Source organism: Neolamprologus multifasciatus, chromosome 15 (genome assembly GCF_963576455.1).
Source record: "Neolamprologus multifasciatus chromosome 15, fNeoMul1.2, whole genome shotgun sequence".
Lineage (NCBI taxonomy): Eukaryota > Metazoa > Chordata > Actinopteri > Cichliformes > Cichlidae > Neolamprologus > Neolamprologus multifasciatus.
The window spans coordinates 13,397,503-13,421,067 of NC_140453.1; the positions used below are offsets into that span (position 1 = coordinate 13,397,503).

Here is a 23,565-nt window from a genome sequence, read left to right on the forward strand (position 1 = left end):
TCTTGCAACCTATAGGCTGTCGCTATAGTCTGTTATTACTCTGTTTAAAATCGTAATTTATCAGATTGGTCGTTGTAGCTGTCAGATTACGAAAGTAGACGAAAGTAGATATAAAGTGGAAAATAGATATAATATACATAAGTAATATAGACACCTCTGTCAATTAGGACTCGAACACTGCACATTTAAGAAGAAGGAAAAAGACTTCCTAAGCTAACTCTGGCTCTTTGAGACCATGCAGGGGAGCGTCGATCCCGCAGGTGGTGGCCATCCTCCACAACACGCAGTTGGAAGTGTAGTCAGAGAGCTGTGTACGGCTCCAGTCTTGAGTAATCCCAGTCTCAGTCTCACAGCGGTGTGGTGGGAGGCTGAGGAGAAGGCTAGAGACATGGACGCGCACATCTCCTGAATTTATCTCGCAGTCTGAACCTCGATGTTTCCGCTGCTGCTGATGCTGCTGGACTTTCTAATGATTCGGAGACAATTTAAAAACGCGAGGCTTCAAGGATGTTCTTCTCAGATGGGACTCTCTCAGCCGTCAGTTTTACGCTCCTCTTGGGAATAACGTGTCTGACCGTCCTCTGCGATCTCACCGTGGGCTCTCCAGACCTTTCAGGTTGTGGTTTTGTTATTTGTTTTGCAATACACACGAAATACAATCTTGTTTTCTAGACTTTAGAAAGCGGCGCGTTCTTTTCTTAGAACTTGCTTACTTACAAATGCGCTCATTTGAAACTTGAGCGTGTTGTGTGCAGAGTTTATTTTTGCCCCCTTGGGAAATGAAACACATCACGAATAACTGCTGAGCACGACTGCCACTATAACTGATTTCAGTGCTGTTTCGCATCAAATTCTCCTCTCGGGACGACCCGTGCCTGTGGCGTGCTGCAGCATGCACACTCAAATGTTTGCGCAAACCCACTATAGGGCACGACTTAAACATGCGGAAAACACCCTTATGCTTATCTTTAAGGCCTATTCTGACACAGTTTGACCCACATAAGGCACTTCAAACAGGTTCCCTTTTACTAAACCGATCCGACTGTATGGATTAGTCTGGAGGCTGGTTTATCAGCACAGCATAAACCTGCTACACACACACCCCATTGATGATGCAGTTGAGATAAATGGAATAATGGTTAATGTGTTACTGGATGGGAACTGTGGTCTAGGCCAGATGCTGCCCTTCTTTATAGATTTACAACCCAAAGAATAAAGCAAAAGCCGACTACAGAGGAAATTTTATGGCTTTTCTGTACTTCATATAAGCTGCAATCAGCTTCAAAGGTAAAAGTGAATATCAGTGCTTAGACCTCAGGACAGAGTCAGAATTTATACATAAGCCAGTGTGATGGAGGCTGTAAGCCTTTGTGTCTGCTCCTAAAAGGTAGTATATTACTGAATTAAATTATTCTGTGTTGCATTAGTCTGTTGAGCTCTGCTGGGCCCAAGGCAAGCCTGCAGGTTTTGTTTATGGTGCCATAAAACAGAAAGGGAGCTTTGTGATGGTGTTAATTGGCCTCTAATGGGTCTAATGATTGGAATCAGCAGACTAACACTACGGGGAAAGGTGCTAAAGAGCAGATGCATGTAACGCGTCCCCCGTGTATGATTCTGTGTGCACGTGTCCATGTTGCTGCCTAATTAGCTGTGAAAGACCCTGGTCTAGTGAAGGCTGTTAACAAGCTTTCATTTCTGTAATTAACATGTACACACATACATGTGGTGGATGTTAATTTTGTCACAAGTAATAAGACTGAACGGATTACATGGTGGTTGATCAGCCAGCAAGTAAAAACCAAACAAGCAGCTGATTCCATCTCGAGTTCTGCTGCAGGCTTACACGCAATTATGCAAACATAAACGAAAAGCATGTCCGGCAGAAGTTCATTTGCTGAACTCTCAACTTTGGTGCAAATTCACTTCCTCTTGATTCTGAAACCTGTAATTCCTCTGCCCCCAGTGAGACCACTGACCTCTGATCAGTTTTTAGACTTTGCCCCGTAGAGTCATCATTGCTGACTACCCAGATGCACAGAAATGCTGACCAGTCTTTCCTGTGGATACGATGAGAAAGAGACTTTTTTCAGAATACCTCAGTGACAAAGAGAACCTTCAAGCCTCACATTTTTGACTAGCTGGATTGTTCTTGGACACCGTGCAGACCTTTTTGATTGACAGGTGCTGCCACCCTGCACTGTGACAGAAGTTTTGATCTACCATCTGTCAATCAGACCTTTATCAGTCAGACGGTTGAACCAATGATGGTGAGCAATCTGCTCACTTCAGTGGACCTCTGTCTCTGCTTTTAATGAATCTTTTCAAGTGACCATTTGTGGCAGTAGAAGTTTATTTCATTTGCATTTGAATTTGTTGTTAACAACTAAATGTAGCCATAGTTTCATATTTCATCAATGGCATGGAGGAACAAAAACTATGTTGGTGGGTTATTTAATTCTTCTTCTGCCCTGTAATCATTTTCTATTACAGTACAGCAATCTGAGCAGCTAATTAGAGGCACAGAGTGAGCCATGCAACACTTAAGAGCCTATAGGCTAACAATGGTGTCAGCCTAGCTACTTTATCTAAATTGAAAGTTCACAGAATTCAGTGTAAAACCTTGTCTCCCCATCTTTGTTCACACTATGGGCTGAGCACTCAGCTTGTAATGTAGCATCTAACTGCCAAGCCTCTCTTTCCAAAAACGCTTTCTTTGTGCAAATACTAACCACAGTCGTTTTAGTGCCCATTTTCTGGAACCTGAGGACCACATGATTACTGGCTGTTATTTCTGTGTTTCTGTCTCGGTGCCATTACCAGCTGACGTAGGACAGATTATCATTTCTGTCAACACGTAGTTGTGATGCTAAAGGAAAGTGATGAATGCCAGGCTGTTTGGAAAAAGGTCAAAACAATAACAGGAATAAAGCTTTTGCTGCAGCCGTGCCTTTTGGCCTGATGGTTGCTCACTTTATCTGTAAGCACTTCCAGCAAAACACTCGCATACAATAGCGTATGCTTCTTTTAACTGCAGAATGTTCTAGAGCCGCTACCATTGTTAATGAGATTTTACTGATGATGTTGCCAAAGAGTTACAGTCAAGCCACTTTCTTTCTCTTTTTATGTCTTAACCCCCCACCCAGGCATCCCTTATTTAACCTTACTCAAAGGGAAGTGAGGCTGTTGAGGGGCCAAAGGGTCAACTGAGGTCATCCTATAGTAACCATAAGTGTGTGGTTAGAGGGACCTGCCATCTATCTTGTGCTTTGTTCCCCTGTCGAACCTCACCTCACATGTTTTTCAAAGATGAGCAAGGTAGCGAGAAAGTCACCGCAGCACTGTGTTTAAGGTCATTTTAAAGGGTCATTTCTGGCTTGTGTGATCCTTTCGACTTGCATTTATTTACTTTTAACTGGGACTCTAACTGTGATGTCGACTTTTAAGTTTGTAATATAACAAATACCTTATTTAACAAGGAGAAAAGAGCAGCCTCTCTTATTAATACATAATTAAAATTGACATTGTAGGCCTACGATCAGTGTGTTGATGTCGTGCGTAAAGCCTGTGGCGCTCAATGCATTTTAGGTGAGAGATTAGCTGAGGACTTTTCTATAGCCAAGTGCTTTAAGCTTCATGTAACTGCAGCCAGCACATACACAGACACACAAATCCAGTGCTGTTAAACTGTTGGTAAGTCTTGGTATGGCTAGCCCTAACCCCAGCTCTGCATACACACTGAAAGCCAATCAAGGTCCCTTAATTCTTAATCTGCTTTGATTTTTTTTAATGGTCCTGGATATGGGTGGCATGCTGAACCCCATGCTCTCCTCTCCAAGCCCCTTCCCCCTCTCCATAGGCTCATCATACCTCCACCACCACCGCTTCTCCTCCCCGCCTCTTTGCTGCCTCTACTCCTCCCTAGGGCTTGCCTGATCACTGTTTCTGTGTCTGCTTGTGTGCCAGGTGAGCTCTGTCTAAACAAATCCTGCCTCCCACTTGTTTTGTCTACTGCGGTGGAGGCAGGCGGCTAGGCGGACAGCAAGGACCTGGCATAAGGCCGCTTTTCTCTCGAGCTGAATAGCGAGAGGTTACGCATCTCTTCAGAAGAATGGTTTCTGTGAACGATTTTCCCAAAGGAACGACTCGAGTACAGGGAGCTCACGCACACAAAAGTTTAAACTAAAGTCCTCTCTTGATTTCATCTTTTAAATCCACTTATATGCCGAGTGGTTGAATAGGGATATAACTGGGTTTATAGCACGTTATCGCATCTGAATGATGCTTTGAGTCTGCTTATAAGATCCAAATCCTTTTTCAATCTTTTAAAATCACAAGCAAACATTCAAAACTAAAGCTGGTTGTTTTACATTTAGTTTAGGTCCTGACGCAGCTCTGACACAGCAAATTCATATATGAGAAGCATAAAATGCTGCAAATCGACATATACCACAGTCACAGTTTTAGGGAATAGGAAACTAAAGTGGGTGCAGAAAGCTTGGGGATATAATGTAGATAACTTCTGCCCCTGTATGCATTTATGGCAGAGTGCGTGGGGTGTGTGTGTAATTTAAGATGGAAGTCTGGCCTGGTGCAACATGGATGTGATGAAAGACATGACCTACCATGTAAGTTCCTCCCCCGGGATACAATCAGTACATAAACAAACACACGCATAAGGCAGAGCTTGACATCACACAGGGGAACAACAAAGTGGAGCTGGAGATGAGAGATGGCTGTTTACAACAGGAAGCAAATCTTCTCCTCTGCTAATTTAAGACTGGCATGAGGAAATTAAATTTTACCACATCGCAGTGCAACAAACTGAGAAAACTCTGTTCTGTTTTGCTGTGGCTGTGATTAAAAGTGGCTTGTTGAGATGTAAATAAGATTTTAAGCTTTTCGTTTTGCATAAATCAAGTTCCTTATCAGCTTTTTTTTTTAAAAAACCCACAATCCCCTGAAGGTGTTTTCAAATGAAAAGAAAAGACAAAGCAATGAATTAAAATAAAGTGCTGACATGATTAATGTTTCTATGTGTGCTCACAGGACGAATAGCCTTAAAGGTGAGCTTTGCGTTAGTCAAGTAGTGGCATATGGGCTCATTAACATGATCCAGTAAAAATGAGTTATTGTGTCATTGCCAAAAGATGCATTGGAAGCGATCGTATCCTGAGTGAGGTAATGTGTAATAAATATTTTGGCACCTTTTGAGGTAATGTTATGCTAAATTAAGTAGAGGATGGAGTGTTAGTAATGTTGTGGTACCACCCAAAGAACAGACACACAGTAAGCTGCCATCATCAAGCTAGCTATTTTACAGTCATTTTTTTCTGGTGTATCACATGCACACGTAAGACACCTTCCATCTGACCTTTGGTTTGGATGAAGTTGTATTTTTGAAGTGAGTTTAAAGTTGTATTTTGTAGATTGCAGAATGCTTATTCTAGTTTGAGTGTTATGAAATGTGGAGTTTCTATCGTGTCTTAATGTGTGCTCTTCCACGCCTTACCTGCTTGCCTTGATTCAAATAGGCTCAGGCGCATTTGTCTTTTTTAGCTTGTTTTATCTGGGCTAGAGTCATAGGTGTTATATGAACTCTTGCTAGGGTCATCTGGTATAGGACAACTTGAGATGGCGGCTTTCTTAAAACAGATGTGACCCTACCTTTGTAGTGAGTGGTCACACGGTATTTCCTTAATAATATTAAAATACTTTTTTTACCCTATTCCTATTAGTTTATCTTTATTGCTAATTTTTAAAGTATAGCCTCAGTACCTTTATAGACTTGCATTCCTGTCTATTAATCTTGAGACAACTTGTCATATCTGAATAATCACCCTGATTGTTTTGTTTGCAACAGTGGTGACGGCATTCTCACCATGTCTGACTAGAATTAATGATTGCATTTATTTCTGGGCAACCTTTTTTCTTTTACACAGCAGTAGCACACAATGACATTTTATCTCAGTAATCTGTTTAAAATTTTCCCTTGTAGAAAAACATTTGTTTATTATGAATTTTTGCTATTCCAAACTCAGACCAGACATGTGTCTGAGCCTACATGATGTCATTTTTGATGGTGAATGAGGACCTTAAATGCAGACTTGCAGGCAGACAGGGATCAAATGAAAACAACCTTTTATTGAAGGGGAAATTGTAATCTTACAAAGTGCAGTAAAATAACAAACCCCATGTGAAAACACAAGAAAGCGAGGGAGACACTGGGAGCTCAGAAACAACGGGACTACAGGAACCACAGAAAACAGTAACCACCGTAAAAAGTATCGGGAACAGTACAGGTACCAGTATGACCTGATAGAGACCTGAGACAAACTGAAGGAATAAATACCTCGACATCTTGGGAACTGCACATATGTAAGCCAAATCTGGATAATGAGACATTTGAAGTGAACTAAGAACAAGGCACAAGGGCACACAACTACAAAAATAATACAGGAAGAAACTAAACAGGAAGACTTAGCAATACATGGGGAACACAGGGGAGGCAGGGTATACTGAAAGAAAGAATATTATAAATACAATGGTAACTGGAACAAATGGCACATGGCTGAAAACACAATAAATGAAATAAGAATGAAACTGAAGACAATTAATAATCAGCAGAACTTAGGAAACCTTATTCAGCAGCACAGCGGTGCACACACACAAAAACAGAGAACACATTGGGAGATTTTAGAATTCAGAACTATAGTTTTCCTTTGCTAGAGTTGACACTGACAGTAAGTCATTTACACTGATGCTCAATATCTTGTACGAACTGTGGCTTTCTCCATCACTGTCAATGTTACTGAATGACAATATGATGAATTGCTGAGCGGTGGAGCAGTAATATATAAGGTAGGGCCCCTTGCAGTACAACTACTGTGGCCTAATCACCAGCATGTCCAGACACACATGAGCTTTCCAGAGGATGTGTATCTCCTGCTAATATATTCAGGAGGTCCTCCAACTACAGGATATAACAGTTAAGCAACAATTAATTACAAGATTAACTTCATCAGTGCTTATTCTACCCTTGAGAGTGGGATGTAATTAAAAAAATTTACCTACTCTCTAACTGCTTAAATCAACTTATCTTTCAAACATCAGATCACACTGAAAGTACATATTCTGCATTTGTCATATGCTCCCAGGAACTTCAAGATATAAAGAGTCCGGAAGGGCTCGGGCTGGTTTTGCAGTTCCTGGGTCCAAACGAGACAGAAGGCAGTTTAGTAAAACACTTTAGAATTTCATATTTGACTTGACATTACCCACATAACACAGCTGGGTTAAAAGCGCTGTGCATTATGTTTAGTGGTCACGGGCCTCCTAGTGAAAGGAATTATTTTCCTTTTTTCTGTTATACATATAATGGGACATGAATGCTCATATTAGGGATGGGTATTGATAAGATTTTCACGATTCCGATTCCATTTTCGATTCTGTTTAACGATTCGATTCTTTATCGATTCTCTTATCGATTCTTTTTAAAAAAAAGGAGAACACTAAGGTCAAATAGCTTAGAACTTTGTTTTATATCTTCTCTTTGAATGAGATAGAAATTTAGGAGTAACATGGCCTTACAAACCCAACAGTGAGATCTTAAGAGATCCACAGCCTACGGCTTTTCAATGGGGTGTCACAGGGTCACCAGGAAAAAAATTGTAAATGTAAAATAATAAAATAAATATTCTTCTGTAGCAATAAAACAAGAATATCCAGTAATGTTCCTGCCTACAATTAAACACATTCACTTACCTAAAATCGGGGCATCTGCTGTGGCAAATGGGTGCAAACGTTTGACCACAAACTTAGTCACTGCTCGGTGACATTCGTCTATCCTGGCCTGAAAGGAGACGCTAACGGTAGACTGCAGCGACAACTGCCAGCATCTGAGCCAGACTCTGTCTGTCTCTCTCATCATGGTCACCTAAATGCAGCGCACAGTAATGGCAGGTTTTGTAATAAGGCAGATCGCGCTAACATAATATGCACTGTTAGTTGATTATTTACCTGCCGCATTAACGGGAGAGGACGTGCAAACGTTACCGCTGCTGCTGGGTTGAGATTCACGAGTCCGGAGCGGAATTAAAAACACGACATTCATTTAAGGTTATCGCGTGTTTTGTGAGCAAATGCTTTTGCATATTCGTAGTGTTTCCTCCCTTAAATGAAATATCTACTTTGCAAGTATTGCAAGTTGCCCTGTTGTCATCCTTTCTCGTAAAGTATAACCAAACTTTTGAGCGTTTGAGCCGCTTAGGCGCCGTGTTTCCTGCCAGGTAAATGACGCTCCGCAACGTGGTGACGTCATTCGGGGCGACTGGAATCGATAAGGGAATCGTTTGCAAAAATGGCAAACGATTCCAAGGAATTGAAACAGTGGGAACCGGTTCTCAACAAGAACCGGTTTTCGATACCCATCCCTAGCTCATATTAATTAATCATTTTAATACAAAAGGACTTGGAATGCTCTAAATGTTCAGTTTCTTTCTGTGTGATGTCGGTGAGAGCAGATATCCTTAGTATGGTCATCTTGCACTACTGTCACACTAGGTAAAACTTGTAAATCCCTAAACAAAATAATTGTGCAACGAACTTGCAGTCTTGTTGTCTTTTAAAATGGTTTCTTGTCATTTGCTGTCTTCAAAGGAAATTTGCTGTTTTAAGATGGCAACAAAATGGCACAGCCATCAGTCTGCTTGTGTTTGTGACTCAGTGGGTCAACTTGGCAATTAAATGCAATCTGTTTGTGATAATATGGTGATTAACTGTGATAAACTGGTAAAAATTGTAAATCTGTTGACATCTGTTGCAAATCTTTTGCAATCCACATGTGCAGAGCCAGAAACACGTGGATTTGAAACATAAATTCCTTCATAGTGACGTAGTTGCGGACTTTGACTTTAATAGATGACTGAAGCCCGCAGTGTTAGTTATTCTGTGAATGAAGGGGGCTTAATAACACAAATAATGGTCATACCTTTTCCTTTTTGGGCTCTTTGAGTTTTGCAGGTAGATTTGAGTAGTGGTGATGAACATCACACGTTTTTCTCTGGGGTCTGAATCAAAAGAGCCAAAGCTGTGTGAAAGCAAACTCAGCAAAATACTGCGACGGACTGTTATCTGTGTGTTGACTGTGGGCTTATATTGGCTGCTGACGAAAAAAGAAGAAGAAGAAAAACACTATAATTTTACCATGTTGGTGTTGCTTTTTCAAACAACGCCTGTCTCAATCCTGATTTTAGGCTGAACTTCATAATTAAATCCGGGCTGAATTTCAAATTACTAATGTTGGCCAAGAAGGAAGTCTGACTAGCAGCTGAGAATCGAGGTTTTTTATCAGGAGAGAACTTCTCGTCCAGTCAGCTGTGAATACTGCACCATAATCGTTATTTTGTATAGATTTCTCTCAGTACGTAAAAACACCCAAATGGCCCAATCAGACGCTGAGCTGGATGGTGTTATAGTAATAACTGTTATTGGGGAGAGAAGAGAGGGTCTAATTCCATTTAGCTGAAAAGATGTATATATACACATTGCAGGTGTGTGTTTCTACTTGCCCTTTCTTGCATTAGGGAGAGTTAGAAGATCCAAAGAAAACACACAGAAACTTGTGAAGAAGATTCTTGAGTGGCACCCTGGCGTTGCTGTATGCAGCTGCACTTACAAAACTATCTACAGATCTCTGTGTCTATTTAAGCTCTAATTAAACAATAAATTAACAATAATAATTCATATTTCCAATACAGCCACAGTCTTTTGAGTTGTGTCTTCTGCTGCTAGTACATAGGGTTGGACAGTTTATGTTGAGCTGTAAATAAACAGCAGTATGTGGGGAGGAAAAGGCCGAAGGGTGTTGGCACTTGCTATTATTATGCTCTAAACAAGCAGGAAGACATGCTCACATGCTAAAAGATACAAGACAAAAAAAAAAAACCTGTCACTCTTTATTATTTCTGTGACTTGAAAAATGTTAGCCGTGCATTGATGCCTCCTCTGTCTTTAAGTCTGTTTCCTGGGTGCTGATTTGTGCTTGGCTCAAGAGTTGATATCTCGTTCCATCCATCCACCCATGAGCAGGTTGCTATAGTAGAGAAAAGGAAACAATTTGAGCAGCATTTCTTCCTTTTATAGTTTGAAACCCTTGGAGGCTAAGAGAGAGACAGAGGGCACAGAGCGATGGAGAGGTAGAGAGGTGGGGCACCGAAGGGCCAGTCAGAACAAGGAGGCATTGTGTAGCCCCCCAACTGTGTTGGACTGACAGTCTGCATTACAGCACGCTACAGCAGCCTGCTCTCCAAAGCACTGCTAATCTGTTGCTTACTGCCCCTCTGGCCAGTTCAGGTAAAGGGGGAGGGAACGAGAGACGGGAGGAGACAGATTCCACTCGTTTTCCCCTAAGCCAAATAAATTTTTACCACCCAAACCTAGATTGTGTTTGTTGCTCTTTCAGCACAATTTAATCACGATAATAAAAAAAAGAAACAAAAATGTGTGTAAAGTACAGACTGGATTTTCTTCAATAGCATTCAATGGCATTTGTAACTGAAGCTCTTTATAACTAAAACAAAGTAGGTTTCACCTTCAGTCTGTCCCTGCAGATCTGTCTGACTTTGTTGTAAAGGGAAAGGGATCTCCTTCCTAAGTGCCAGTGGACATCCTGCAGATGGTTTTTACTTTTGCAGTTCTTCTGAAGTTGTTCTGTTGCTTGTTTTCACAGAACACCCCACCAGATAAGCTTGTTAATTCCCTCCAAAAAGCTCAGCCTTTCAGTGCCCACCCACTCCTATGCTTTTTTCTTTTTTTCCCTTTTTTTAAAGGAAATATTTCTCTTTTTTGCCAAGCACATGCCTGAACTGTGATAGAGGTATGTGGTCTTGCTGTTAATGCATTAAGAATGACGATTGCTTTTGGAGGGAGTTTTGTGGGCTTTTGAGAAAAATAAAGAAGGATGAATGTAATGCAGCAATTTGCAGGGTTACACCCTGCCAGACAGCCAGGCTGTTTTGATGGTGTTGCAAAAGGGTTTGTTATTTTTAATGCAAGAGTATTTTCAGCTTAGACAGCGTTAGGAAACCAGCTGATGGAAAGAAGGCTTAGAAGGAGAATTTTGACTGTACATTTCATTCTCATTTTAGGATGACTATTATAACGTACTATCATTTAAAAGAATTTTTTTTTACTAATGTCAAGAAAGATGTGAAACTTCACTCAAAAATAAAAGTAAAGCTTAATTAACTTCATTAATTTGGCTGCTGTGTTTCAGTTTCTATCTTATTGTGATAACACTGTTTATTGACTCAGACAGAGCTGAGCTCAGTAAATCTTAAGCAGATAACAAAAATATCATTTTGTTGGTAATACCGTAACTGGTTAAAAGTGTAGTTTAAAGTAACATGACATTGTAACTCTTCAGCAGTCTGCACACTATTGTTGCATAGTAAAATTGAAATTGAAAAAAATATTTTCTACCATTAGATGTATCTCAGGCTGAGCTTTGAAACTACTTGCGTCAAGTTCGGATCGGAAAGGAAATCAGTGGTATCGCGCATCACTAGTAAATTGTACTGGAAAGTGTGTTTTGATCTCATGCATTGAAACCATTTTCTTGCAGATTTTACAAGTAAGCACGTACTGGACTCTTTTGGTTTTTTTTAGATGTCTAATTTTTTGTAGCCAAACCTCTTTCATATTATTTAAGTAGCTCTCTTTTTAGGTACTACACAGGCTGACACTCTGCTCTCGCTCTCAGACATGCCTGGGCTTGTGTTGTTGTTCTGCAGAAAAACATCGCTACATCCTATCATGAGAAGGTTTTTAATAATGCATTAATATATTTTACCTTTGTCATGTATAGTATGATATGTAAAGGCCCCATCCAGGAGACAGTTTTTCTAATTTAAAGAATATTTAATGAATAAGACTGAAAAAAATCTTCTTAAACATGACTTTAATGTATGGTTTGATTCTAGAGCTGTTAAAACAAAAATTCTTGCTTTCTATTTCTTTCTTTCTTTCTTTCTTTCTTTCTTTCTTTCTTTCTTTCTTTCTTTCTTTCTTTCTTTCTTTCTTTCTTTCTTTCTTTCTTTCTTTCTTCTAGTTTTTTGGATAACAAAAAAGCTTAATTATGTCCATTACCATGATGACCACGAGTCCATTACCACGCATTGGCCTACTGATAAAGTTTCCCCGAGGACTCCTAACCTTCTAAGTGTATGCTAATTCAAGTGTTAATATTGACGTTCGTATTTTTGAAGAGCGATAATTTTGCTGCTCTGTTGAAATTTGGACACGTTTCTTTGAAGTTTCCACACTGTATAGCCAATTGTTACAAATTGTCATAAGTATCTCTGTCTAGCCTTCTCTCTGGCAGTTTAAATGAGTGCAATGAATTGTCTCAGTGGTGACCTCACTGTCAAAAGCTCACTTGTCCAAGCCTCAGGCTACAACTGCTCCAACCAGCAGTCACTTAAATCCAATCTGCTGTGATGATGATGACTGAGGAAGGATACATCTGTCGTTCACTTTGTGAAGATGAAGCTTACACACTGATGCATCTGTCTGGTGATTAGGGATATGCACTCTGACTGCCACCCAACTCTTCCAGACCGTAAAAGTGACCATTAAAATGACAGATCTGCCCTCCTCTGGTTCTGTCTGTCCATATTTTTCTCCATCTGCATGCAAAAATCAGAGATATTCCCGGAACCCCAGTGCCCCTCACTCCTTCACCCCTTCAACCCCATATTCCATCCCACCGTTTAAAAAGAAACACGCATGCTCTGAAGCTTGGAGTGGAAGTGTCCTCCTGCCTTATGCCCTTTGACCCTCTGAGGTCACAAGAAGAGGTACGTGCTGACAGAGGTCATGGGAGTGTCCAGTATTTGGGTTTTGATGATTCCCTAAGGCAGACTTAGTGGCCACTGTCATGCCGTGAGGACATCCCCAAGCTGGGAGATTTATACCCATTCAGCACCCTCGGGACATCTTTAGACAGCAGACCCACAGGTGGACGTCCTCTGATTGTCTGCAGGGGTCGGCTCTTGTCAACAATCTAAAATATCAAGCGTGACCTCGTTGCTAAGATGACTTTAGCTGTCAGGGCAAGCTCCTCCTGTGCTTTCATATAAAGCAGATTGTCCACTGTGGGTTTTTTTCTTTCCCTTATTGTGATAAACAAGCAAGAAAAAGAAGTTGTTGCAAACTCCTTGTCCCTCCTGACATGTGCATGACCTAGCATGTGACATTCCTCGCTAGTTCATTCATTTTAGTAGCATTTTATGCACCCCTGGAAGAGTGGGATTCATGCCTCTATTAGAGTTTAAGCGACTTGCAGAGTTTCAGGCCGTAAAACGCACACACATCATTATAAGCTTGCCAGTGTGCTGCTTTTGGATTCATACATCATGCTGTGAACAAATAAATGAGCTGTGTTCGGAAAGGCTGGGGGCAGAGTGGGCTGTAGACGTTCGTTTGTTTACTTATACATGAGTCTGCTGGTTTAAATGTGAGTGTGCGTGTGTGTGCGTGTGGCTGCTTGTTTGTGTGTTAAAAAGGTGTTAAAAAGATAAGCTATCACCGGGAGGAGGAAAGGACCAGGAGAACAGAGTGTTTGTGTTTGTGTCTCTGGTTTTAATGACTTCAGCTGCTTGGTTTCTGGTCTCTCTCTCTCTCTCTGCCCCCCCCCCCCCCCTCTCTCTCTCTCTCTCTCTCTCTCTCTCTCTCTCTCTCCCTCGTTTGAGGGGAGGAAGGGTAGATATGTAAGCAACTCTGATTTTCAAAATAAGGCGACCATTGCCTGAGGGTATTGATACACACCATGAGGCCAACCTGTGCTGTTATTTTTAAAAAGTGGGATAAACAAGTTAACACACAGACCTTTTCTTCCCTCTGGATTCCAAACCAGAGAATTTTGCGCACCAGTGAAACTGATCAAAGCACAGGAATTTTTTGTTTGCTTTTTTTTTCACATCTGTGTAAAATGTTAGAATCAATGTTGCATTTACCCATATGCTCACAGTTTTGCCACTGTGCAAAAGACAAGAAAGAAACACACACAAGCATACCCACAGTTGAATGTCATGCTTATAAATCTTAATGCAGCAAAACCCTCAGCTTGTCTTCTTATATCAGTTTACCCACTGTTTATTTTCTCTCTCCTTAGGTTTTCTTTCTCTTTTTGCCACACGTTCTCCAATTTCATTAGCTATTGTTTGATCAGTCAAACAGCAAAACTAAATGTAGTGCACACAGCGTATGTAAAGTGCATGTCTGTTAACATGCTCAGGAAAGGCAACACTGCACCGGTTAGACCTCAGTCACACAGACCTTGAGACTGGTTGGCGGCCCCTTTGCGACGGCCAGTTGCTAGGGAACAATGGGAGCAGCTGGCTAGTTAAATGTGTTGCAAAGAGGATGTGGCTGCAAAAACCTCTTTGGGATTGGTTTGATTCATAGCAAATTAATTGAGGAATGCATTTTTAAAAATCCAAATCAGAACAGCTTAGCAGTGAGGACTGTACATGGCATGTTTACAAAAGCAGGTCGGCACATTTCCTTGGCATTATATTTTTGTGGTGCGGATGCCATTAGGTGTGTGTTTTTAGTAGCATCCATGTGAACATTTGCTCATTTATCTAGGTTGTTTTTGATATAATTTAGTAACTTAGTTTGCCTTACCCAGCTGTAGTAGCAGAAGATGGCCTGAAGATGTGATTTACAACTAATGGTTGTTTTACGATTCTGCTTAAAAAGAATTAAAATATGAACTAAAGAATGCAATGTTGTTGTGCATATACATTTTTATTTTTTTTTACTTTGATATTTAAAAAAATGTTGAGATAAGTTAAATATTTTAGCCTTTGAAACTCTACTACGAGTAATCCTTGAAGGGCTTTTCTGAACTGAGGGGTATATGTCATAATATAGGTGTGCTTGTAGAACAAAGCGACTGGGTGTGCATCAGTAGTTAGTGAAGGTGGTCTATGTCTATCTACCATCTACCATTGAAAAAACCTAAAAACTCTTCCAATGGTCATTAAACCAAGTCTGTAACGATATATACTGAGGTGACAAGACTCGTCATTAAGGGTACAGGGGTGGTCAGTAACTCTTGTCTTTATGGGAGAAAGAGTTAAGCAATGTAAACAAACCTGGCAGAGAATCTTACTATAAATCAGATACATTTTCAATAGAATACAATTACAAGACTGGAGATAGTAGGACTTTCTTGAGAATGACCATCGATTTGCGAAAGACTAGAAGTAAAACAACTTGTCAAGAATTTGGGGGGGTTTGTCTTTAGTTGTTCACAACACAGTTAAAGCAATAATCTGGAGAAATCTTTGTAATCCAAGTAGAAATTGTAACTGTCCTGTGCTCATTTTGCAAATTGTCCATGTTGCATGGTCATAATTCAAGTAGCAGGAAGAGGGGGACTATCTGGGTTGTTGTCAATGCACAGTTTAAAAGCAATTTATGCACATACATACTGGTTTTCCTGCAGTCCAGACCTGTCACCCCTGCAAGACATTTACTGCATCATGAAATGAAAAGTTGGACAAAATAAATAGTTCAGCAGCTGAAACTTCATATCAAACATTTCACTTTTAAAACAGCAGTTTGTCTCCTTCTTATGGTGTGTTGTTAAAAGAAGAGGTGATGCAACACAGATATGAGCTCATTCCAACATTTTTGAATATGACTTGAAAAAAAAACATAGCTTCCAGCAACCAATGAAAAGGTGTCAATATTTGATCATTTATAGACTTATCAGTCAAAAAGACATTCTGTTTCCCAACTATTTTCAAGAGGAGCGGTATTTCAAAGTCATGCTCTGCTCCAGGCCTTTGCATCTCATCTGTCTTTTAGGAAATGTAATTACTACAGGGCCTAAAGCCACCAGCATTGGTCTTTGGACCTCTGCTGCCACATCCTGTGAGTGGTGGCTTTTAGAAGCTCTGTCTTCCTCTCTCCATACAGTTTTCTTCCTCAGCAAAAAAAAAAAAAGGTCATTGTTTTTCTGTTCTTGTTTATTTAAACCACCATAAAGCATTAAATTATTGAGCTCCTTCTCCAGCATTCATCTTATTCTTTGCTCCCCCCCCCCCCCCCCCCCCCCCCATTCTCTTCTTCCTCTTTTCAAGTACCAGACTTCTCCAGAGCAGTGCTGGAGTGTGGCCCGTGTCTTTGAGGCAAACCTCATCTCTTCCCCGAAATTACCACATAAAGGGAATTCCTTTTCCAGCAAGCGAGCCTGCAGCCCTCCATCTTTGAACATTTGATTGTTTGATAGCTATAATTTGCTTAAAATAACACCAATAAATTTATGAAGCGGCAAATAAATGCCTAATGCACCAAGATGAAACGCAATACAGCCTTTCATACTGTAGCGCTCGGGAATGTCTTTATTATTTCGTTTCTGTGGAATGTTTTTTTGAGGTCTTGTTACAAATATACTTTATCATATGTGAATGTTCTTGCACTTTTAGTTTATAGTTACAGCCTGTCAATTATCTCTAAAGTACAGTTTAAGCAATCACTTTTGTGGCATTAGGCTAAGCTGTAATCTCACAATTTTATGCAATGTTATACATACTCGCCCAGTACAAGAGGATTTACATTACTGCACAAGCACCATAACACTGACTTAAAGGAGTAAGCAGCTAAAAAAGAAGCAGCATTAATGGTATTATAACACGTTGGGAGCATTTGCAATACTTCTGTCTTTCTTCAGGCCTGGCCAATAGGAAAAAGCGGCGTCTTTCAAAAACAGGGGAAAGCCCTGAGCATTAGTAACTGACAGACTTTGTAGTCGAACCGCTCCCCCTCTCTTTTATTCACCTCCACCTTCCCCTCAGTTCATGTCAGAAGTACCTGTCGTGCTCATTCTTAGCAGACACTGAACACCTCAGCTTAGTGTACCAAAAGTGAATTAGTTAGCTTCCTCTGAGGCTGACCTGAAAGGTGAGACAGGTAAGATTTCAGCTGAGGCTCCAGCTTGTGTGAGACCACTTTATATAAGCTTTTCATCAGTTTCTGCAAGACATGAAGACAATCTTTAAATTAGCAAAGGTATTTGATATGCACTAGTTTGCATACTAGTACCAGAGAACCACTATGCCAGCTGGGGTTTTTGTTATGTGATGTTGACACAACACAGCAGACCACCACTAATCACTAATCTCCATCATACGTGACCTGCTCCAACCCTGGGTCAGACTTAAGGGTCATCACATGACCAGATATAGGGGGCTAATAACTGCAAGAGCCTCTGTTTTTATGCTTCATGACTGGCTGTGACAGTGGACATTATTTCCTGCTACCGGGATAAATTGCATAATGTGACAAAATCCTATTCGTGTAGGACAATAAAAAGACAGGTGCTGTTAACAAATCCCCGTGTGTACTTGTGCAGGCGTTAAATTAGCCTTTCAATTCAGTTCATGACAAGAGTTGAGCTGTTTTTACACATGAAGCATCAGAGCCACAGCCTCCTGCCTTTTAATGAGAGAATAAACAAACCAGTAGACATAATAGCGCAGCGCTTTTGTCAAGAGAAAGGGCAGAGAGCTAGTTAAATAGGGAGTCTGCCCCCCACATGAAAAAGAACACAGGGGAAAAGGGAGGAGGAAAGACGCCTGGGTGTTCCTGCAGCATTGTCGAGCCTAATGCCTTTGAGGGACACCTGTCATTGGCTGGGCAGTTCACACAGGTGCCTTAACGCCGTCTGATTTGTTGTCCTTAAAATGAGGCTTCAGTCAACAGGTAATGGAAACAATGATGACGATCTTGAAGAAGAGAGCGAGGCAGAGTGGAGGGAGGGTGTAGTGGTGGAGAAAAAATGGATTCTTTAGAAGGCACCTGAGGGTTTTGTGTGAGATAATCTGTTTGCCTTTTACTCACAGTCCTCCTTTTGTCGGGTGGAGGAAGGCGTATCGATGTGTTTGCGGTGCTCAGACTGTTGCTCAAGGATCGCTCGCTCAAGAAACTCCTCCTGCGAGTGGTCCGTTCAAATTCACTTATCTATCCTCAGTCCCCTCTCATTTACCCCTTTCGTAACCTCTCACGTTTCCATGGCTACACAACCCCAGCCAAGGCCTGGGTAGCTGGAGGGCCGCGCAAAATCGTGGTCTGTCACGGCACTTTGCCAAGAACCAGTTCCTAATAATGTGATACTGTTACACCATCACCCACACCCTGGTTTCAGGAGCCAAACAGCAGGGCTTGTTCCTACCACGTTGTTTGTGTTGACGTTTTGCATGCATGTGTGTGTGTGTGTGTGTGTGGGTGTGTGTATTTATGTGTGTGTGGTCCAACTGCTTGGGGAATGCCAAGTTCCCTCTCACCCTGTGTGGAATGTGGCATGCAAAGCAGACCTGTGTGGTTGTGTGTGTGTGTGTGTGTGTGGAAGCAGGAGATTAGAGCTAAGACCAAAGAATTAAAAGAATCAAGGGCAATAATGATGTGAAAAGTGTAATTTATAAAACACACCTAATTCTAATTTATCTGACAGCTGCAGCTACTATCAGCTTTTTTTGTCTGTGTTTTTTAGCCGTTTGGGTCACTGAAAAACTCCTTGCACTGTGAAGATTTCATAAACTCTGTTTCTGCATTTGTGTGTGGGCAAAGAAAACAAAGATTTTGTCTTGTAAGTCACAGGTGTGTGCCTTTATCTCCTGTACTGACATCAGACCGTGCGGTTACTGTTTGTAGGCTTTGTTTGTAGGCTTTGTTTGTGGGGGGTTTACACGTGAATGCAGATAGTTTTCAGACTAAAAGCATTAAACGCCCTTTAAAAAAAATACAGCCTGAATTCTAGTTCCAGTATCATCCTGTATCAGATCACTATATCTCACCATTTCTCAGCTATTAAACATTTCAATTATTCTACCTATTACCTTACCATTTGTACTATTTGTCTACTTGTAATTTTATGACAATTTGTGACTAATTTCACATATTAATCCATTATGGTCAGCTAACAATTTTGTTTGTATTAGAAAACAATTTAATTCCTTTTCCTCGTTTTCATCAATTGCTAATTTATACTGTTTGCCAACAGTCTGTTATACTCTTTGTGAAAATAATGACAGTTTATAATCCAGATTAGCATTTTAAACTGTTAGCCATGCTATAGGTATTTTTAATAATTTATTAACTATTTAATCATTATTGTTAGGTAACAGTTTTGTTTGTGGTCTTCGATGACAACTTAACTAGATTATCCATACTTTTATATTAAATCATGCTTATCATACCAAGAACTATTTTTTTTTACCTTCATTGTCCCATATATTTAGAAACATTTCCAGCTTTTTATTCAAATGTATTGTCTTTTAATATCTTATTATATCTGTACCATTAGTGCTTTTTATATATATGTAAAACAAGCTGGGTCTATTTTTGTTCTGTTTTTGCTCATTATCTTTCTTAAGTCCCAAATTTCAACAACTTATTAACCTAAACTCTGAAAACTCAGATCAGTTCAGTTCTTTTAGTTATTTTAACAGCTGAGTTGATCATTCCACCTATACTCTGGCTAACCATTAATAACCTAGCACTTCAGCAATGTCTCAGAGAGCCTCTGAATTGGAAATTTAGGCAAAAAGTCCCCCACATTAGGGATGCAACGATACCAATTTTTACAAAACGATACGATACCGATACTTGGATCTGAGTACTTGCCGATACAGAGTACAAAAACCGATACTTCTACCACACACACACAAATGCAATGAATTGGAAGACAGGTTTTATTTTATTCTCTGCCGATAAAAAATAAAATCTTAATAAAAATGACCACAAAAAAATTTCAAGTGAAAAATAAGCACTTCTGTTAAATTATTGCAGAGTCTCCACATTGTAATTTAACAAAATACCACTGAACTATTGGCACTGTCTCGAGCTTTCAGAATAATAAATAAACACTTCTGTTTGGAATAAAATAAATACAAATTAGGTTTGAGAATAAAATAAACTTTTAAATTATTGCAGAGTGTCCATTTTGTAAACAAACAAACAAAATAACAAAAGTATTTGGCATTGACGAACTCCTCATCTGCCCGTGGATCATCAGTCCACTGCGCCGTTAAACCAAGGACTGACATCGCGCACACACTGCTTGTCTTTACCTCTTCAGAAAGTTTTGGCACCATTATCTCCCTGATGTATGGGCGGTTGGGAATTTCATATCGCGGCTCGAGTATGCTGAGAAGACGGTGCAATCCTATGTTTTCCACGGCCGGCAGTGGCTGGTCATCCAGAGCGATAAAATGAGTCAGAGCCTCTGTTATTTAAACTGCCCATGGATTTTCTCTTGACATTTTTCATCGCTTTTCCAAAACCTGAGTTAAAGTTGGCTGTTCCGGTCCACACTGCAAACATTTTGTTTAGCCTAGCTACAGCAGTCTCCAGTTTCTCTCGCCTAACCCTGTGCCTGTTTAGCGTGGGATGTCCCCCTAGTGGCCAATCTAAAAAACGACAACAGAAATGACATACCACCCTCTGATTAATGAAATAAGTTAGTATCGGTTCATGGTATCGGTTAGCTTTTACGAGTATGAGTACACACATTTTACAGTACCGATACCCGATACCAGTATCGGTATCGGTGCATCCCTACCCCACATGCAAATCCAAATGCTTACGTGCTCATTATTCAGGATGTTTTGTGTTTTTTTCTTTTAACCACAGCCCAACAACTTAGTATCTCATAAAGATAGAATCACCCAAATGCATGCAGGTAATATATACAGCTATTACAGTAGTAAATTTAAAAGTGATCTATACCATCGCAGTAATATGGCACATCTACCTTTTCTCCTTTATCACATCATAGCCACAGGTGGAAACCGGTTACTGTGAGAAGTGGTGGTTTAATAACCATCTCTATTTAGAGTGAGGCTAACCTTTCTACACCCAAGACTGTCTCCTGTTTCCCCTCTGCCTCTTTAACTGTGGCCATGGTGATAAGGGCACAATGTGTGTGTTTTGTGTGTATGTTCTGCAAGTCCACATCTGCTAATGTGTGTGTTAATGAACGCTGTCTTGGTGTTATTTCCTCTTTTCTACCAAACCCTAACCAAATAAAGGTAATTGAATGAGAGTGCGTCCACTTTGTGTGATGTTACTCCTCTGTAAACATGTTTGCAGAGCATTAACTGCAGAAAGAAGGCTGAGCTTACGTTGGAATGTGTTTTCTTTTGTTGAAAAGTAGCTCTTTAACATATTTTACCACCTGGATTAACAAAAAGTGGCTGCGTTTCCTTTTAGATATGGCAGACCTTTATAACTTCAGAGAAAAGAGATTAACTCATTCCTTAAATTTTAGATTTTACAATTCCAGCCAGTTTTTCAAATGGAAGAAGCAAAGTGTTCTTTGGCAGCCAGCTCATGAATGAGCCAGACGGTCGAGAAAAACATTATATGGCAGCGGCCAAGGGATCAGCTCTCTTCTTTATCTGTTTCCTTCTCACAGACTGGAATGTTAATGGTGGCTTTGTGAGGAGTTCTCTGGAGTGACTGACAGCCGAGTGGCAGCTCTCAAAGACTCTTAATGGAAGAAAGAAACCTTTTCTTTAATTTGAAGCAGCATCTGAGTTCCTTGTTTCATGAAATGGTTATATAACGTATCTATTCACATGAGCTGCCTTGCATAGTGCAAGAAAACATGGTTTCCAGCAAACAAATGAGATGCTAATAGATATCAAACATGTGGAGTTGGACATTAAAGGTTTAAGAATGAGAGACGACAGGTCATTCCAGAAAGACTTTATTTCAGATTTGTTCTTGGATCAATATTAATTCAGTTCAATTCTGGTGCAGTATCTTTCTTTCTTTTTTTTCTTTTTTTTTTTTTTTCGCCTGTCCCATTTGGTTCTTTAGCCATCAGAATTGTTGTCTGAAGACCAACAAGGATACCCAATGGATTTATTTTGCCAAATGGATCATCATGGCATTGCCGTATTGGTCCATTTGATCGACCTTTGTTTTTATTATTTATTTTATTTTCAGTTGTTACAGACGGGACAGACATGAGTGAGGGATAGGAAAGGGAGAAAGAAAGAGGAAGGAAAAGAAAAACAGAAGGGGAGAGGGACAGTGAGAAAGGGGGGAAGAAAAAAATATCTCCGGGATCACCTGTTGAGAGAAAAAGAATAGAAAACAAGCAAAAAAAACAAAACAAAGCAACATACTATACACAACACCATCGCATTAATCTAGCTAAGTGTAAACAGCAGTAAATACTAAATATTGAATGTTGTTGTGCAGCACGCAGGACAGACAGCGCACAATGTGCTTTGAAGTAGCAGCCAAGAAAGGTGTGATTTAAGTCTACGAACAGTGAACACCCATGTGCACACCTGTGTGGATCGGCGCGCTTGTATTCAAATGGTTTCCCCATGTAATGGTCTGCTAGAGGATGTAGAGAGCCATAGCCCCGTCCCCCAGGGCATGAAGCAGGCATGGAGGAGATCCAGGCCCCAGACATCCAGAGGCCCCAGAGTGCAAGAGCCCAAGGAGGACCACCGGAGGGGCATCCGTGCCACCTTCATGGGAAGGGCTGAGGATCCCCAGACGAGGGGTCACCCAGTAGCCACCGGGCAGGAGCTAGAGGGGGCTGCACCGGCGTGCCCGCCGGCTCCGCCGGCAGCCAGCTGTGCCAGAGTGAACCGAGCCGCAGGCACAGAGGCCGGAGGCCCGAGGGCCCCCCGCGCCCCGGAAGAGGCCTGACCGAGCAGCAGGCGCCAGGCCCCGCCAAGTAGCCACCGGGAGTGAGCCGGTACATACCCGAGCGCCCAGCCCCGGACACCAAGAACCAACAATGCACCGACCCCTGAGGGCATCAGTCACCGGCAGGGAGTGTGGTGAGGGGAGATAGGCCTCCACACTTTGGAGGGCCTTGGAGTTCCCAGAGAGGTGGAGTCTAAGACCCGACCTGACATATAGACACAGACAAACAGGCACACACAGACACAGACATGCATTCCCACCCTCATGCACACATATACAAACACTCAGCACTCGCCCAACGTAGGAATAAACGTAAATGGACATGTACACACAATCACACTCCCCAAACATACTCTATACCCCGGGTCCAGGTATCCTCACCCCCAGAGATGGAAACGGCACCCAGACCCAAGAGATATTACCCTTCCCTCCGGGGTGGAGGCAAGCAGACCGCCCCAGGCTCCGCAGCAGCAGGGAGGCCAATCGGACAGCCAGCATCTCTTCCCAGCCCCCCCGCCCCGATGGCTAGCAGAGAACGGGGGTGTGTTAAGACCCCATACCTCCCTCCTCCCGCTCAAGTGTAGTGTTGCTGCGTGTTGCTCTAAAGTGTATTTAAAACAAGGGAGAGCATGGTGCTGCTGCCAGAGAGCAGCAGGTGTTAGCACGGCCCCTCCCGAGAACCCTCAATGTCTACATGGATTTAAAATTGAGAGGTGGGCACCGGCGCCAGAGGTAGGTTTGAATACACAGACCGTCTACTGGACGCCGTTAACGTACCCACCCTCAAGGCCCTATATATATATATATATGTGTGTGTGTTATGAG

General features: G+C 41.3%; 1 protein-coding gene across 1 annotated transcript in view; it reads left to right on the forward strand.

Annotated features, from left to right (window-relative positions):
* Positions 1 to 254: 254 nt before the first annotated feature.
* The window catches only part of eva1aa (eva-1 homolog A, regulator of programmed cell death a), a 77,619-nt gene continuing 54,308 nt past the window's right edge, over positions 255 to 23,565 (forward strand). Inside the window, exon 1 of the mRNA XM_085132560.1 lies at positions 255 to 616. Within this exon, the coding sequence (XP_084988686.1) occupies positions 508 to 616 (109 nt within the window). The 5' untranslated portion in view covers positions 255 to 507. The remainder of the gene's footprint in view (positions 617 to 23,565) is intronic.